The 17,558-nt window shown below is 43.2% G+C and overlaps 1 protein-coding gene across 2 annotated transcripts in view; it reads right to left on the bottom strand.

Moving 5' to 3' along the window:
• Positions 1-17,558, bottom strand: part of MCTP2 (multiple C2 and transmembrane domain containing 2) — an 864,328-nt gene that overhangs the window by 592,232 nt on the left and 254,538 nt on the right. For both annotated transcript variants that reach the window (XM_086958087.1, XM_086958088.1), the window contains exon 2: positions 5,898-6,430. In XM_086958087.1, the coding sequence (XP_086814213.1) occupies positions 5,898-6,362 (465 nt within the window). In that variant the 5' untranslated portion in view covers positions 6,363-6,430. The remainder of the gene's footprint in view (positions 1-5,897; positions 6,431-17,558) is intronic.

Here is a 17,558-nt window from a genome sequence, read left to right on the forward strand (position 1 = left end):
GTGAATTTACCTTTTAAAATTGCACCTGATCGCTTTTAATTTTGAATTGATTTTATTGATTCCGTTTTACTTGGGGGCTCATTAGAGTTAAGGGGAAAAACTTTTATAGGCACTTAAACACCGCTTACACATTCCACAAGCCTTCTTTCGGCACTGCCGCCTCGCCGATTCTAGACGACGACGGGCGCCATCTTGAGGGAGGCAGGGAGAGCGCTCTAGTCGCGCCATACTCCCGCCCCCTTGGAATATTTATTCCGCTTCTTCCTCGCGCTCGGTGCCCTACAGTAGCTCTCCCCAGTGAGGCAACTGGGGCTGTGAGCTGCGTGGTGACTAGCAGCAACTTGTGTAACTGGGAAAGTGAATTTACCTTTTAAAATTGCACCTGATCGCTTTTAATTTTGAATTGATTTTATTGATTCCGTTTTACTTGGGGGCTCATTAGAGTTAAGGGGAAAAACTTTTATAGGCACTCTAACACCGCTTACACATTCCACAAGCCTTCTTTCGGCACTGCCGCCTCGCCGATTCTAGACGACGACGGGCGCCATCTTGAGGGAGGCAGGGAGAGCGCTCTAGTCGCGCCATACTCCCACCCCCTTTTCTCCCTACATTATGTGTAGACCAGCCAGACGGCGCAGCGGGCTGGCGCAGCGGGCGCGCCGGTCGCGCGCCGAAGCCGCGCCTAAGCCAAGCCCGTCTGCGCCCGTCCGCGCCAAGACCGCGCCGAGCGCGGGCCATGCTGCTCCCGCACTCCCTTCCCTCAGGTACGACTCTCCTGCATTGCTTTCCTTGCGTTCTACCTCAATACGTCCTTCCTGTCATGTTTTTGCCTTCTCAGACGATCTCAGGGGCCCCTTCTCCTGTCAATCATGTGGTTGGTCATCCTCGTGTTCCGTCAGCCCTAATGTTACCCTTCCTTCTCAAACCTGTCATAATACTACCTTTTTCAGTAGTGGCCTTGTTAACGCTAGATCCCTAGCATGTCACGCACAAGACATCCACGACCTTATCGTATCAGCTGATCTTGATGCCCTATTCATTACTGAATCATGGCTGCATGATGCCTCCAACCCTGATCTTGCAACTGCCCTTCCTCCTGATTTCACCATCATCAGGCAGGACAGACCCATTGGTCGGGGAGGCGGGCTGGCCATTATAATAAAGAATACTTTCAAGTGTCATACTTTCGATCTGGCCGCCCTTAAGGACTGCGAGTCCCTCGGATTTGTTATTCAAATTAGTTCTTCCTCTGCTTTCTCCGGAGGACTTGTTTACCGCCCCCCCGGAAACGCCACTTCATTCTTGGATTCCCTGGATGAAACCCTGGCAGCCCTCCTTACTCACTACCCCTCCTTCACCCTCCTAGGGGATTTCAATCTTCATTTGGAATCCTGTACCGAGTCACACTCCCTCAATTTCCACCACTCCCTCGAGATTTTTGGTCTCTCCCAATTAGTCTCCCTTCCTACTCATCGTGCCGGGCACACCTTGGACGGCATTTGTACAAACTTGGCCTCTTTAGAAGTCTCTCCCCCTCTACCACAAATATGGTCAGATCACTGTCTTATCCCTTTCTCTGTCCAATCCAAAACTCTGCCTCCTCCCCCCACTAAACATTCCCATACCCCCTTCCCAGTTAACTGGAAAAAGGTAGCTGAGTGCATCAAACTCAACCCCCTACCGACTGTCCCTCCTCCTCCCATAACGGGTGATGTAGCAGTAGACTCCACAAATTTTCATCAGTGGATTGACAGAATGGTCTCTGCCAATTCTGCACCTTCCACTCAAAAACTAGCTCGTGGTAAGAAGAAGCCTAGTGCCCCCTGGTATACTCCAGCCCTCACTGACTGCCATCTTAAATGTAGGCGTATGGAGAGAAATTGGAGAAAGACCTATGACCCTACTGCCAGAACCCTATACATTCTGCAGAGAAAACAATACCTTACCGATATAAAAAGGATATAAAAAGGGCAAAAACTGCCTTTTTTACTCATGAAATAGATTCAGCCAACCAGAAACAGCAAACGATCTTCAACATCGTAAAATCCTTCACTCATCCTAAGGCTTTGGCACGTGAAATTCCCCCCTCACAAATTCTCTGCGATCAAATCGCAGATTTCTTCGAGGAGAAAATTCAGAATATCCATAAGGACTCCCCCCCCCCCCCACCCACTCCAACCTTAGAACTCGATTCATTCATGCCCCTACTTAGCCAATTCACACCAGTCTCCCTACAGCAAACGCATAAAGCCATTTTGGCGTGTAAATCAGGCGCCCCCACGGATTCTTGCCCTCCAGTCATCCTTCACCATCTCGTCGAAGTTGTCAATCCTCTAATTAATGCTATTGTGAATCAATCTCTCCACTCCGGTACTGTACCCTCTGACTGGAAGAAGGCCATAGTCAAGCCCCTTATGAAAAAGCAAAATAAATCCCCCATCGACTTGACTAATATGCGCCCAATTTCCCTTCTTCCAGTACTAGGCAAAATCACCGAGCAATTAGTCCATGAGGAACTAAAACACTTTGTGGAAAATCGACATATTTTGCACCCACAGCAATCTGGCTTCCGCCCCGGCCACTCCACAGAAACCGCTCTGATTGAGTTATCTGACACCATCAAGTTCTTGCAAGATGAGGGCAGGCAGGCTGTCCTCATCTTGCTCGACCTTACCGTGGCCTTCGACACCATCTCTCATGCGATCCTTATCAGCAGGATGCGTGGGATTGGTGTCTCGGGTTCCGCGCTTGCTTGGATAATTTCATTTCTGTCCAATCGCTCTCAAACGGTTTCCTTAGGCCCTTACTTCTCTGGTGAACGCCCCATCATCTCAGGTGTCCCTCAGGGCTCCATCTTGAGCCCTCTCTTTTTTAATGTATACATGGCCCCCCTCCTTACGTTGATTGAGTCACATGGGATTCTAGTGACGTCCTATGCTGACGACACTCAACTCGTCGTCACTATCGACAAAAGAATCCCTGACGCTACCATCAGACTCCAAAAGAAGTCTTTTCCTGGCTCAACCTGAATCATCTGAAATGTAACAGCGCCAAAACCGAAATAATACCTCTCGGTAAAGGCACACTCTTTTCCCCTAAAGAGTGGTGGCCCCAAAATTCTGAAGCACCACCAAGTGCGGTTGTGTCAGCCCGCAACCTGGGAGTTCAATTCGATGCTTCCCTCAGCTTCGATGAACATGTGCGCATCACCGCAGGACGCTGTTTCAGCTTAATCAGGCAACTAAAGAAATTCTTTAATTTCTTGCCTATCTCAGCCAGGAAATCAGTCGCGGTTGCACTTATCCTTTCCCGGCTGGATTATTGTAACGGTCTCCTCGCAGGCATTAAGAAGTCCTCACTAAAAAAACTACAGACCGTTCAACATGAAGCCGCCAGACTCGTCCTGAAACTCCCCCGTAGGTCCTCGGCCACTGCAGCCCTCAACGCACTCCATTGGCTGCCCCTCCATAAGAGAATCTTGTTTAAGCTTTTAATTACTGTTTTTAAAGCTAAAAAGTGTATGGGCCCAGCTTACATAACTAAGCGCTTTCAGCATTATACTCCAACTCGCTGCTTGAGGTCATCAGGCGCTAATTTCATCTCTGAACCTCGTATCAAATTAAAAACAAAAGGTGGAAAGACCTTTTCATTCCTTGCTGTTAGGGCATGGAATCGCCTTCCCCCTCATCTTAGGCATGCCCCCTCAGAAAGCCTTTTCAGGAAAGCCCTGGCGACGTGGATCTACTCTCAATCTGACTCCTCAGTTCTCGCAGCCATCTGATCCATGCTATCCAAGTAGATCTGCTGTGGGTGCAGCGCCAAGATGCTCCTCCCGGAGCAATAGAAGCGCTTTACAAAAAACCATAAATATCAAATATCAAATATCAAATAATTCATTTTTACTTTTAAGTTTGATGGCATGTTATTTAGAGCTATTTTATGCCACATATCATTCACATCAGCAAAATGTGCAAAGCAGATTCTTAAGGTGGCCTGTGTTTTGTAAGGTATGAATATTTGTAACTAGTATAATTCAATCATCACTGCAAGCAGGCAACACAATTCGTGCAAGTGACCACCAGAAATTCTCAAGAAACCAGGGCCGGACTAGGAACCGAAACCGACCCTGGCAAACTGCTCGGCTGGCACCCTCTGGGGTGAGGGGGGTACAGCCAAGCAGTTTGCGAGGGCCGGTTTCAGACGAATTTGTTACAGGGGGATGATATTTCTGACACCCAGTAACAAAAAACGCCCCCCAGGGGCCAAAAAACAGTCCCCACCCTAGCGGCCCACTGGAGAAAAAGCCCAGTGCCCGCTACGGCCAGTACGGCCCTGCAAGAAACCCATCAATGATGAAGCAGTAAGTCCTCGAGTGACACCCTGCATGATCATCCATTACCCAAGGGACACACAATCCCAAGATGGCATGCCAAGCAAGAGCCACGCAAATGACATCCCTGATGGGAGTAAATGCTCAATAACATACCGAGGACAATGGAACAAAGGTCCATACACTACGTGGGCAAGTGGGAATCGCTTTTGTAACCTTTAGATTATAGGCAGGTCTCTGCAGTGGATGCATTCGAGGACCATGATATACAACACGTTCAGTTCCAAATATTATCCATTTATAACATGCAGCAACACCAATTGCAAGAGAATCCCTACATTGGTACATCATTTCATTGTCTCCTTAATTTACGAGTAAAGCACTTTTGTCAGTTTTGCAAAATGTGACCATAATGCACATCATTTCCTTCTGCCAGTCCTTGCTTCATGTGGAATTTCGACTCCCTGAGATCAGTAACCATATAGATGTAACTGGGAAGAAGACTTTTTGGCAATATTTCTATTATAAGACAGCATTTGGCCCCTCTCCTCCTCCTCGTGACCCCTCTGTTTTACCTTAGAAAAACCCTGTAAAAATCTAAAGGAAATAAAACCCCACTGAAAAGGGCTCACAGTAGGGGATGAATGCAGAACATTGGCCAGAATTCACAAACGCTCTCAAAAAGCCAATAAAAGCCTCAATGTAAAAGTAAAACATTAAGAATTTGTGAGTTGTTTTGAGTTGTTGCTATAACGTAAATTCATGCCCTGTTTCCAAAGTGCTTCAATATAGCAGAAACTTTTTCCTCAGTTGCAGATTAACTTTCCTGATAGCCAGTTTCCGCAAAATGATTGTAGACAAAAATACGTAGCAGGCACACACGGAGGTGGTACCACCCAATGGCTTACAGACATGCACGAATATATGCGGAGAGACAACCTAGCAGGCCTGCACCGGCAAGCACACACATGTACACGGAGGTAAAACGGCCATTACACGTCACCATAAAGCATGTATTTACTCAGTAACTTTTAGATGTGTATGCGTCCAGTTTTAACAATAAAGCAGTAGTTCACCAAATGGTATAACGTATAGTAACCAAAGTAGCAAAACCGAGTATCCATACACCAGCACGTAACTAACTGCTCAATGTTCTTAACCTCTTCCCCCTATCCCCCACCTCATCCCCATTAGTGGACCAATTTGATCAGTTTGTTTATTATTACAATAATATACATTTTCCACAACGAAGCAGTAGAATTTTCCACAACGAAGCAGTAAGCAACACTCTTTGAATGTATAGAGTAGGTCACAAACTATGGGCATTCTTTTTATATGTTTTTAAGCTACTCATATGTAAAACTTGCCTTTATTATCAAATATCCAACTAGCAGACAGGAGTGTGAAAAGTAATGTGCTTATCTCGCCGTAACATTAAAGTACATGTCATTTTAAATGAGCAATTGTTACGTAGAGTATAGAGTGCATTTGTCTTAAGGAGTAAATGAACAAGACTTCATTTTTGCTTCTTTTTTTTACATGTCATAGATTACAAAGGCTGTCTTACCTCATCCTTATCGTCAGCATTTTCTCCATTCATGTGTTGTCTGTGAAGAATGTCCAGGATGTTTTCCTCGCTGCATTCTCCCTGTCCCTCCACTCCAGTGCTATAGGAGACCACTCGTTCTGTAGTTGTAGTTTCCATATGCATAGATTGCTCGCATGTCCAAGTGCCATCTTCCCTCAGCTGCTTCATACTAGCAGCACTTCGATTGCTGGACATCATGCATGATGAGAAACTACTTGCCAATGAAGGTTGGAACTCGGCATCCTCTAAAAATGCATCTTCCTCTTGTGTATAACTATCAAAATTGGTCATATCCGGCACAGAGACACTCATGCGATGGCCCAATTTGTGCCTTTTAAAGGCGTTCACTGTGCTTTTCCTGTTCTTCTTTAAGTTGAAACTTTTGAGCAATGGTTTTGTTTTGTCTTTCATGGTTTCCCAAACGCTCAACTTCCCAAACTCCATGTTTGCAGAAAGTCTGTTGGCAACTTCCCCAAAGCGGCACTCGTTCTTCCAAATCACTGCAGTCGGTTCTGACGGAGAAAAAATTGGTTACAAATCGTTCATAATAGCCGAAGGCAAATATTATATTAAACTTTGGCAAAAGAATGCCCAAATGCACATCCAAAATCACACTAAGCAGCCCCTAGGTATCTATTACTTGTTTATATTTCTTAAAATGCATTATTTTTGCGACACGTTAAACATTCTGAAGACATAACTTTAAAAATGTTTTTCCACAGGACCTGTACATCACGTTTCTTGTTAGGAGCGAATGGCTGTACACGCGCTCCTCACATTCACAAATCACTTCAGCCCTTTAGTCATGGGCTCTCACACTATGTATCAGTTATTGACCTTTCATTCAGGGCTTATTCCCAGCAAAGTCTGCCAACAATTACAACACTCATACGGCCACATGCATCAATGTTGCTGTTTGCGAATCCTTAATTGTGAAAATTAAGGAATCGCAACTAAGAATTTGCAAACGGCAATGCATCAAAATTTCGCAAATATTTTTGCGATTTCTTATTTTTCCTTAATTGCGATTCTCAATTTGCAAATCGCTCTTAAGGAATCCCATTCCCATTGATTCCTATGGGCCAAGAGGCCCATAGGAATCAATGGGAAGGCATTCACAACCTGCGATTTTCAATTTGCGAATCACAAATTGAAAATGCAATTTCAAGGGTGCAGGGGGGGTCCAAAGAACCCCTCCCTGCACCCCTGAAATTAAACTTAAGTGCAATTTACACACACACGTCCCAAGGACATGTGTGTGTGTAAAATGCAACTTTCAAAAATGCAATTTAGTGCATGTTTGAAAGTTTTCGGTAAATTAGCATGAAGTCCAACTTCATGCTAATTTACCTCTTCCAAATTGTGAATTCACAATTTAGAAATGATCATGCATTGCATTTAAGAAATCTCAAATTGCGATTTCTTAAATGCAAATCGCAATTTTAGAAATCACAACATAATTGCAATTTCTAAAATTGCGAAAAAAGCAGAAAAGCTTAATGCATCCCAAATCAATTAATTGCATTCGCAAAAAACGGACGAATTTTGCGATTCGCACCGTTTGCAAATGCAATTCAGTTTGATGCATGTGGGCATTACTTCCTAAATGTCTATACCAAAAACAAAAAATAAAGACCGTGCAAATCTAAGCTAGCAATGCCAACTTTCTCCACACTGTTGTCCACTTACTACCAGTCCCAAAACACAAGCATGCAATTACATACCTAAAAGGTACAATAGTCACACAATCACAATTATTTAATTTATTATTCATCTCCATTAGTTATTTAGAATGTTGAGCTCCATTAAAGACAATGGAGTAGCTTAGGATTTATATTGGCTGGTATAAGCCCGGATCTCTAAAATTCCAATGCTTGTCTTCATGTTTTTCCTTTTTTAATTTAGAACATTCTACCCTAAGTGGGTGGAATGTTAAAATAGACTTCTAGCCCTTCTGCCTCGGGCAATACCAGTTGTTAAAGGTTCTTTCCCTCGTTAAAGGCCCTCGCCTACAGCTCGGACATATAAGCAGTCGCAGTCAGAATGGCTCGTAGGGGTGGGGGGGCAGGAGTCCGCGCAGGGAAGGAGGGAACAGGAAGCACAAGCAGGCAGCCAGTATCCCTCCCCTAAGCCAATCACAACGCAGCAAGCAGCATTTTGATTGGTCGGGACGCCGCTCAGCCACAGGCTTATGGGGGGGCCATTTTCTCTACACAGGCTGCGTTGCAGCCTGCAGGAGAAGGGAACAGTGCGCATGACTGCTTTGGGCGGCCCCAGGGGGCCGACCAAACAGTCTTTGCACACTCAGGAGTGGGCAGGCACACCACTGCTCCCCTGCCCTGCTCGCAGAGCAGCACCGCCACTGGCCCGCCCGCAACCAAACATAAAATGGTTATAACTTAAAGTTATTACCATCGTAGGTTTCTGATTCTCGCACTGCAAGAAAGCAGTGAGGCAACGCTCCTTCGCCCTAATAGAGGAGCCGCCCTTGCATTTAACTTGGGTTCTGGGCCTTTAACAACCTCGGGAGAAGAATATAATACAGCTGCTAACCTCAAACATCAAGAGACATGCACTGTATAAAACTTAAGACAGTCATTTAAGTGACTAATATAAATCACTGTCTCCTCTGCAATTCTGTAAACGACAATAACAAAACACAAAAGAGGGTAACTCGATATGGACATTTAAAACCTCAAGACTTTCCTGGGCTGTAGGGACAGACTCAACCAACTGTAGTTTTTTTGTATTTTTTTGTTGTTGTCTTGCAGTATCACAGAAATGTTTCACAACACAATCCTTCAGCACAGATTGTTCCCTTTATTACAGTCCAGTCATGCACTCCTGTTTAAACGTTATGCCAAATCTGAAAACACAATCTTTATCTACTTATTAACTTAATATCTACTCATTAATGAGACAAATACTGGAGACACAGATATTCCCAAGAACAAAAATCTTTAAAGCAGCAGATGCCATCTTAATGTTTGTGGGTGATAAGGGTGGGCGTAAAATCCGTTTCGCGGGCGAATTTGCGGATTTTCTACGATTTCACGATCTGCGAATCTCGCGAAATCGCGGTAAAATCCGCGAATCAGCGGGGACGAATTTTCAGCCAAGCAAGGGTTACAGCAGCAGGTGCAAAAGTTGAACCTAATTTCTTTGTAACCTTTTACAAAAGGGTTACAAACAAATTAACTTCAACTTGGACACCTGCTGCTAATTGCTTCCTGGCGCCTCGTTGCCTACTTGGAACTATTCTCTGACCCTGCTCTGACCCTTGAAGCAGGGTCAGAGAATAGTTACAAGTAGGCAACGAGGCACCTGTCCAAGGAATTAAACCTCATCAGGAAGCACTTACAGATATAAAAAACAGGAAGAAGGGAGAGGATGGTAAATACACCCATTTTGAGTTGTCAGGAGGGGTTAAACTAAAAGAGACCTTTACAGCACAATTTTCATATGCATTTTGCTAAAAATAAAAAGCTGTATGTTCTCTAGGGGCAACTCAGGAATCTGGCCCTTCAGAGATCCAGCCTCTCTTTCTTTCTCTCGTTCTTTCTCTCCCTCTCTCTTTCCCTCTCTTTCCCTCTCTATCTATCTATCTATCTATCTCTCCCTCTCCCATAAACGACTGCATGGGTAACTTCGCTATGCAAGCGGCTCGCGAAGACGCAAAAAAGCCTCGCAAAGACGCAAAAAGCCCAGCGAACAGGCAAAAAAAACCTGCGAATACGCCATAAAACCCCGCGAACACGCAATAAAACAAAAATCCGCAAATTCGCACAAATTCGCGAATTTTGCGGATCGCGAATTCGCAAATCCGCAAATTCGCGGATTGCGAATTCGCAAAATTCGCCCATGCTTAGTGGGTGATCTCTGGAGTTATGAAACGAAATTACACTGCGAGCTTGTGAGAAACACTAATCAGACAACAAAACCTCTATTTCTCAAGCACAAGGAGAGAATGGTAAACGCATGCCATGCAATATACCCAGTGTATAAGTTCTTCTACTTTTATTAGCAAGATTGCAAAATAGTTTGTGCATTACAGGAATCTGCAAAACAACCTAGTGAGGTGGACTTTGAGGATCAAGAAAAATTTTAGGAGCTGATCACAATATCGTCTAATTATAGCTGAGCTATTAATGTGAAGCTTTTCAGAAGGAACATTTAGTTGAGTGATAAGCAATTGCACACTGTATGTCCAACAGTGATATGGACTTTAATAACTTTTGGCAGTTCAATTAGCTTCCACGTGGTACAAAGGTTACCAGCACAGTCTAGTGTTTTAGCCAGTTTGTGAAAGTTTACGGGTAGTGTGTTCGGGTCATATGATCAGGTAAGTGGCTCTTTTTCAATGAGCTGTGGTGTATCATTTTGCTTTTCAAGTATTACACCAGAGGTCTATGCCAAGTGCTGACTCATCTTCTAGGTCAATGATCATTACCATTTGGCAGCAAATGATGATGTGATGCATGTGGTGTATCTTGGTGGCGAGTGGCTTTCTCAGAGCTGTGAAAAAGCTACCTTAGTTTCAACTTGAGCTAAGCAGTGCTTCTTTAAAATATTCAGGGTGTTGTCATTGACTGATCTAATCAGAATCCTTATTAGCAATGAAACATAAGATGATGTTTTCAGAGATCAATCAGGCATATTACTAACATATGAACCACCCCTTTCAGTGTGGAGAAGACAAAATGGCGGGACGCTCATTTAAAATAGGTCTCGTTAGCATCTTCTCATCTTTGGCACAGCTACTCATGTATCAGCATTTGGCAACCAAAAAGATATCAGTTTAAATGATGGTACATTTCAGGCTGGGTGCCAGGGACTGTTAACCTATGAAAGTACAACCAAGTAGGACATTGTGAGGTTCTGTGGCGGATGTATGACGTTACAACGCATACCATTACAACTACCTACCATTACAACGCGACCATTACAACGCATACCATTACAACGCATAGCGCTTAGAGGTGCTGGATAGTGGTAAGTATAATTTACTATTCCAACTCCAGTCCCCGTGGACACTAGGGAAGGTGTTGGATAGTAAATTATACTTATTCCCTATCCTAGAGCGCCCCCCAGCGCAATGCGTTGTAATGGTATGCGTTGTAAAAGTTGCGTTCTAATGGTAGGTAGTTGTAAAAGTTGCGTTGTAACAGGTGTATACCTTCTGTGGCACCTCGCAACAACACATGTGTTTCACCCCTGCTTTCTTACTTTATTCTTTACATTACTTTTCTTAAATGAACTGTATTGTGCAGATATTGGCTCTTCATTTACATTTTCTAGTACTGAATTCATATTTAATTTCGCACCTTCCTACAAGGAGCGATTTCTCACTTTCATGGATATCTTGGGAGAAAGTTTTACCCTGTATCATGGACAAATAAAAAATCTGTAGATTTCTGCCTGCTATGACACTATTTTGGAATCTCACGCTATTCCGTGCTTGAGTGGGAGAACTTAGGGGTGCATTCTGCTTCTATGTAGAGGAGGTAAAGGTCTTCAGGAGTTCCGTGCTGTGCACAAGGGGGGGGCAGAGCTTGGGGTAGAGCAGAGAGATTAAAAAGACAACACGTGAGCCTTTTTATATGCTTCCCCTATTTTTACTAGTGGGTCAGACAGGAACTGGGAAAATGGGTCCACATTGCATTGCAGACCATTTTGTATGAAATTTTCCTGGCTAGATTTTCCAGTCAGTAAAGTGTGGCATGACTTTATCGTACAATGACAATTTGAATGTGGGATGCCAGGCGCTACACATTTTGTGGAGCAAATTCCACTTAGGAATTCTGCTCCACCCTGCTTATAATTGTGACCTGACAGTCCTGGCATTGAAAAACAAACAGTTATTATGAAGAATATAGCAACCGTATGTAAGATCACTAAATGGAAAGTCATTTTTGTTATAGGAAAAGTTTAGAAGACAAGTAACAGGTGCCAATTATTTGGCAATATGGTTTCTAAGTTTGATAATGGGTTCCAGCTAAACTGCAAGGCAAACTTGATGCTGTGCACCATGGCTAAAGAATTAGACAAATTTATTTTTTACATGTATAAGCATGTCATTTTGTAGGCACACACAACCACGTGAGCACCTACTAAATGACTCAGGCGCTTTTGCATTTTTCTTTTTTAGTTACCGTTTGGAGCTCAATTAGTAACCAAAAAGAGAAAAGCAGAAACTTAAGGGGAGCACAGGTGGTGAAACACACTGAGTTAGAGCAACACAAAAAAGGGGCAGAGAAGCACATGAGAGAGAGAATTGAAAAACATGTGAACTCTCATACAGTGCTCAACTAAAAAGTACAAATTAGCACTAAAAAAACTAGTAGTGTAAGGACACTAACATGTCCATGCTCCAGGAGAGGGACACACTACCAATAGTTAAGTGAAGTCAACACCAGCCATCAAACAAGAAGCAAGCAAATGAGAGTGACAATGAAGACAACCAATAGTAAGCAATGGGTGGATTCAATGTCCATTCTAAGCTAACAAAATGTCTTGTAACAGATTCTTAGCAGGATCTAACAAGGACTGTGTTCACATGTTGAGTGGAGGAGATAATGTGCAATTCCTTTTTATGTTTAATCAATTTTTCAAGCTCCACAGTTACACAAAACAGCTATTCTATGTAATGCAAACAGAGCACTTGCGTCAGGATTCATTTCGAACAGACTGCAACCAGGGCCGGACTGGCCGTAGCGGGCACTGGGTGTTTCCCTAGTGGGCCTCCAGCGTGGGGGCTGATTTTGGGCAATTGGGGGCTGTTTTTGTTACCAGGGGTCGGTTTTGCATCATAGCTGCAATATGGCCCCCCTGTAACAAAATCGTCCGAAACCGGCCCTGTCAAACAGCTCAGCTGCACCACCCCAACTTCTGGGTGTTGGCCGGGCAATTTGCCAGGGCCCGTTTCAGTTCCCAGTCTGGCCCTGACAGCAACTGCCACTCGCTGTGAGTTTAGTCAATTCAGTCTTTCATCCTCCTCAGGTAAATTGAAGGAATATTACTGATCAAGTGGCAAAACACTCGTTTTTTGCAGCATTTTCAATATAGACTTTCTCCTAGTGGTGTCCTATCTCAACGGAGATCTACAGCATATTTTATTTAACAATTTTATATGTCACAAACAATTAAAGGTATGAGACCTACAATAACACAAATTAGAAGGACAAGGCATCAATAGTTACAGCATCATTATAGAGAAAGTGAAGCACTACAACTATCGGAGTATAATAACACAAACATATAACCTACTTTGAACACATATCACACAGGAAAATAAAGGCACATCTTCTCACTCAGCCATTAAAGAAATTCTTCAAAGTTTATGGAGGTCAGGCCCTTGGCCAGTCTATAAAGGTAATCAACATGAAGGTTATCTGATCTCTTCTTTATGCCTCTCCTGTCTTTAAAGAAACACACAAAAAGTGATGAGATGCAATACATCTAACCACTGGCAATAGCTCAGGTTGATACTTCAACCCATTGTATGCGAAATAACGATGGACTGGTACGCAGCCCGAGTGATTACCAGTAGCAGAGATTAATTCAAGCATTCCGTCCATCACTGCTTTGTATGCTTGTCTTTAAGGACAAAAACGTCACAGACTTGAATACATTTTACATAAGCGAAATAAGGTTTCTGCTGGGTCTTCGATCCTCCACCCCACATAGTAAAATGTGACAGGAACTATCTTTAACATCGTTACTTGCTAGACACACAGGGGAAGCCTCAAACTATACGCATGACTGCATTGTTGCCAACAAAGTCTCCCTAAAGTATCTCTTATACAAAGCGCAGTTAATGACGCAGGAATCTTCGACAGCACTGAGTCTTGCAGCGCTTGACAATGCCACAGTGTCGCTTGTCACGCTCGGCTCGCTAGAGGCTCATAAGGCAAACCTTGAGGAAGAACTTTCCACAGATCAAATTGATTATTTCCTAGTCTTACATCCATGCAGACTGTACCATACGTATTTGAATCAGATTTTTTTTACATACACATTACACTCAGTTAGTAAAAACAAATATTTGAGATTTCGTCCCACGTTCATCCCTACCGCCCAATTTGAAGGCTCCTGGAATACTCAATATTTGCCTTCAAAGTCAGGCCTGCTCTGTGGTTACAGGAACGAGTCCATAGAACATACTATTTGATTACATCCCTCGGTATTGAATACAAGTTAGAAGTATTTGAAGTCTGGCTTCATTTAAGCAAATTGCATAACAGTGCATATACGAATCAGGTACTGTTTCTCATCTAATGACAGACAGTTCATTGACAACATTTTCAGACCTAGCATTTTGTTGTCTCTTGCAATAACAGCCATTGGAACCTACATATATTCTTTTCTGTTTTAATGAAGAAAGGTATTGATAGTTTGTAATGTTTTTATTACTGTCATTGATATTTTATTATTTCTATACAATAAATATTTTCATTAATTCTTGATCCGTGGAGGGAGAGTGAGATGGATGGAACAGGGCAAGAAAAGTTACACTAATAATTCAAATGTAAATGCTTACTTATGGTATTAAAGCCTGCATTCATATATGTGTACAATTGAAAACGACTCTATTTAAAGTATTTTCTCGATGAGGCTGATGAAAAATATGAATGTTTACATAGGCTAACCAAGTGCTCCTTTAACCTAAATACTATATAACTATCGACTAAATTGGGATTTGTGGGAATGAGCTAGAAACATGTAATCTCCACAAATCGCACTTATTCGGTTTAGGCTAGGGTTATTCTTTTTTTGTTTGTTTGTTTATTTATTCATTTATTTGTGCTTGTGATGGCTGTCCTGTCTCCTGTAGCTACTTTCTTGTATTACGGTGTTTCTACATATTTTCATGGAAATGCCAGGCTCCTAATCTTCGGAAAAAAAATCACTCCAGCCTTTGATTTTGGTGGCTTAAAGACTACTGTGGAAAATAGGCAAAGGGGCAGGCAGAGCCACTAGAAGCCCAAGTCCACTTAACAACAGTACAATATCAGTAATAATAGAAACATTCTGTATTCTGTCCTCTTTTCATCTTTCACTTAAGCCTAGGGATCGTCTCTATGACAGAGCACCCACACGTTTATAGTAGCTTCCACACTCTCAGCTTTCACCTGAACAAACAATAACTACCAAAGTCAATAGTTTTTTGATTTGTTAGTCCTGACTAAAATATAAAGAAACAACTGCTGCAGAGGAAAAAAATATTATTGTCTATATTCAGTGCGCCTATGTAATAAGACATTTCTTGCTTGATGATTCAGTGCACTTTTGAGATGTAAAATAGCCCACGTGCACTGCAATGTACTACATAGAAGGTAGAACGATTCATTAGACAGACAAGAGCATGAGGTGAGAAGCAAATACTCCTTCACGATTAGCTAAATCTCGCTATGTATATTCTTAAACCTTGATAATAATAGGCAATGGGTAATGCAGACTCCTGAGCTCTTTAGCCAGACCTAAAACCAACTCAAATAAAATAAGAGAAGAAAAGACTAGGATAACCCTACGTTTGATCTTGGATATTCTAAAACCTTTTCCACTACCATCATTGAAATACAGCTCATCTTTTTAATTTAAACAGATTACATTTGTATTCTAGAAATCAATCCAGCTCGCATAGAACGTTGAAATATGAGAATTTCGCAAAACAGATGAGCTGTAAACAGTGTGCCTCTCTCTAAAAACATGTGATATAGATATATATATATTACCTACTGGCTGTCACCAGTAGGTATATATAGTTAGGATTATTTGTCTATGGAACTTTTGAAAATTCTATGTCTAATAACTTTGGCGTTTGTGGACGGAATCGGCTGAAATTTTCAGGAAAATGGCACATTTTGTTTCTGAGCAGCCCCCGAAAATTTGGGGGGGTTTCGTCAAGGGGGGGCCGAGAAAAAAGGGGGGTCCCAAAACGCGTTTTTCCCATGTTAATTTCCATAGGGCCTTTGGCCTCACTTTTAGCTCGAACGGCTGAATGGATTTGCACGAAACTTGGCAAAATTGTAGGGACTGTTAGCCCGATGTGCCTTTGCTAAGTCTCAATATATGTGCTCCAGTGGATTTTGAGAAATTAACGTTCAAAACAAGATATATATCCGTAACAGCGCTCCGGGCTGCGCTCCGGTCCGCTTACTTTTCGCAAAACTGAACTTTGCGCGCAGAAAGCTGATTGGCTCTCCGGTGTCTGTCAACATTCTAAACAGTCCGGAGCGGTCGCCATCTTATCTCTCGGTAGGATCGAGAGAGAAGAAGAGGTGAAAAACGAAGGGGGAATTTAATGAAAGGGGGCAAGATATACCTCTCTTGACCCCCTAGGAATGATGTTGGGGTTATTAAAGGGTCCCGTGGGGAAAATAAAAAAAAAATATTTTTCACGGTAGAAGCGCTTCCCGGGCCGCGAACGGGGCCGCAAACTGGTAGCGAAACGGGAATTCGCCATTTTGTGTTTCGTTTTAATTAAATTACTAGGTATAAGGGGGTGCGGGAGACGTATCCTGACCCCTTATGTTTTCTGAGGGTGGCTGAGGAGGCTCATATATGTTGATACATGTCTTCCAGCGGTTGTACGTGAGCTTTTTTTTTTTTTTTTGCTGCGTGACGTCTGTTAACGTTCGATTCGATGGAAATCAGGAAGTGTTGACCACCATTTTGTCACTGCGAGTAAATATTTTGTTATAAATGAATCCTTATTGATAAACATTGTCTGCGCCATCTTGCCTTTTTGTCCAATGCCACAATTTTGTCGTGCACGGCAGCCATTTTAGATGCCTTGACCAGACCCACTCTCTGCACGCCGTCGATTCTCAGCACGGCTCCCCACCCTCGCAAGCATCTCCCCCACGCACTGGTCACCCCCGCTCTCTCTCTCATGCATGGGCCATATACTTCCCCCCATCTGCGCTGCTCTTCCCTGAGAATCACACCCTGTGCCCGCCCGACACCTCCCTTTCACCCTATTCACTACCGCACCCTCTGACACTCCTCTTCCTCTGTGTCCGATTGTCCAGGCCGGACCCAGGCTATCACCTAGCCCTGTAGTTTATGGCCCCAGCTGTAGAGAATCCAGACATACCAATCCTCTCGATTCAGGCGTGAGACTACTGATTTCAGTGCTAGTCTTCCGCCTCCCGATTCCTGCAAGGAAAAACCCGGGGGCATATTACCAACAACTAGCGATAATTTTTGTCTCTAACTTGTTTAGAGACAAAAATTATCGCCGCACATCTGCGAATTTTATCGCAGATAAACCTTGCTATTAGCAAGGTTTATCGCAAATGCGATAAAAAACGGCCGCAATGCATGAATATCGCTGAAAAGTCCGCGATATTCATGCATTATCCAGCAAATGCTCTTAGCCATGTTATCCACCTTCCATTGGATAACATGGCTAAAAACTGCTCAGGGCAGGTGTTAGCTTTTGGAGATATTCGCGCTTAGCGCGAATATCTCCAAAAGTTGGTAATAGGAGATAGCGATGGTTAGGGACTGTTTCCAGTCGCTAACATCTTGGCACGCCCACTTTGCATGTCATTAGTGATAAATATCACTGACATGCAAAGCGGGGCCCAAGATGGTCGCTATCTCCTTTTAGCTGTCACTAACTGGTGTTAGCGA

Source organism: Lissotriton vulgaris, chromosome 2_1, assembly GCF_964263255.1.
Source record: "Lissotriton vulgaris chromosome 2_1, aLisVul1.2, whole genome shotgun sequence".
Lineage (NCBI taxonomy): Eukaryota > Metazoa > Chordata > Amphibia > Caudata > Salamandridae > Lissotriton > Lissotriton vulgaris.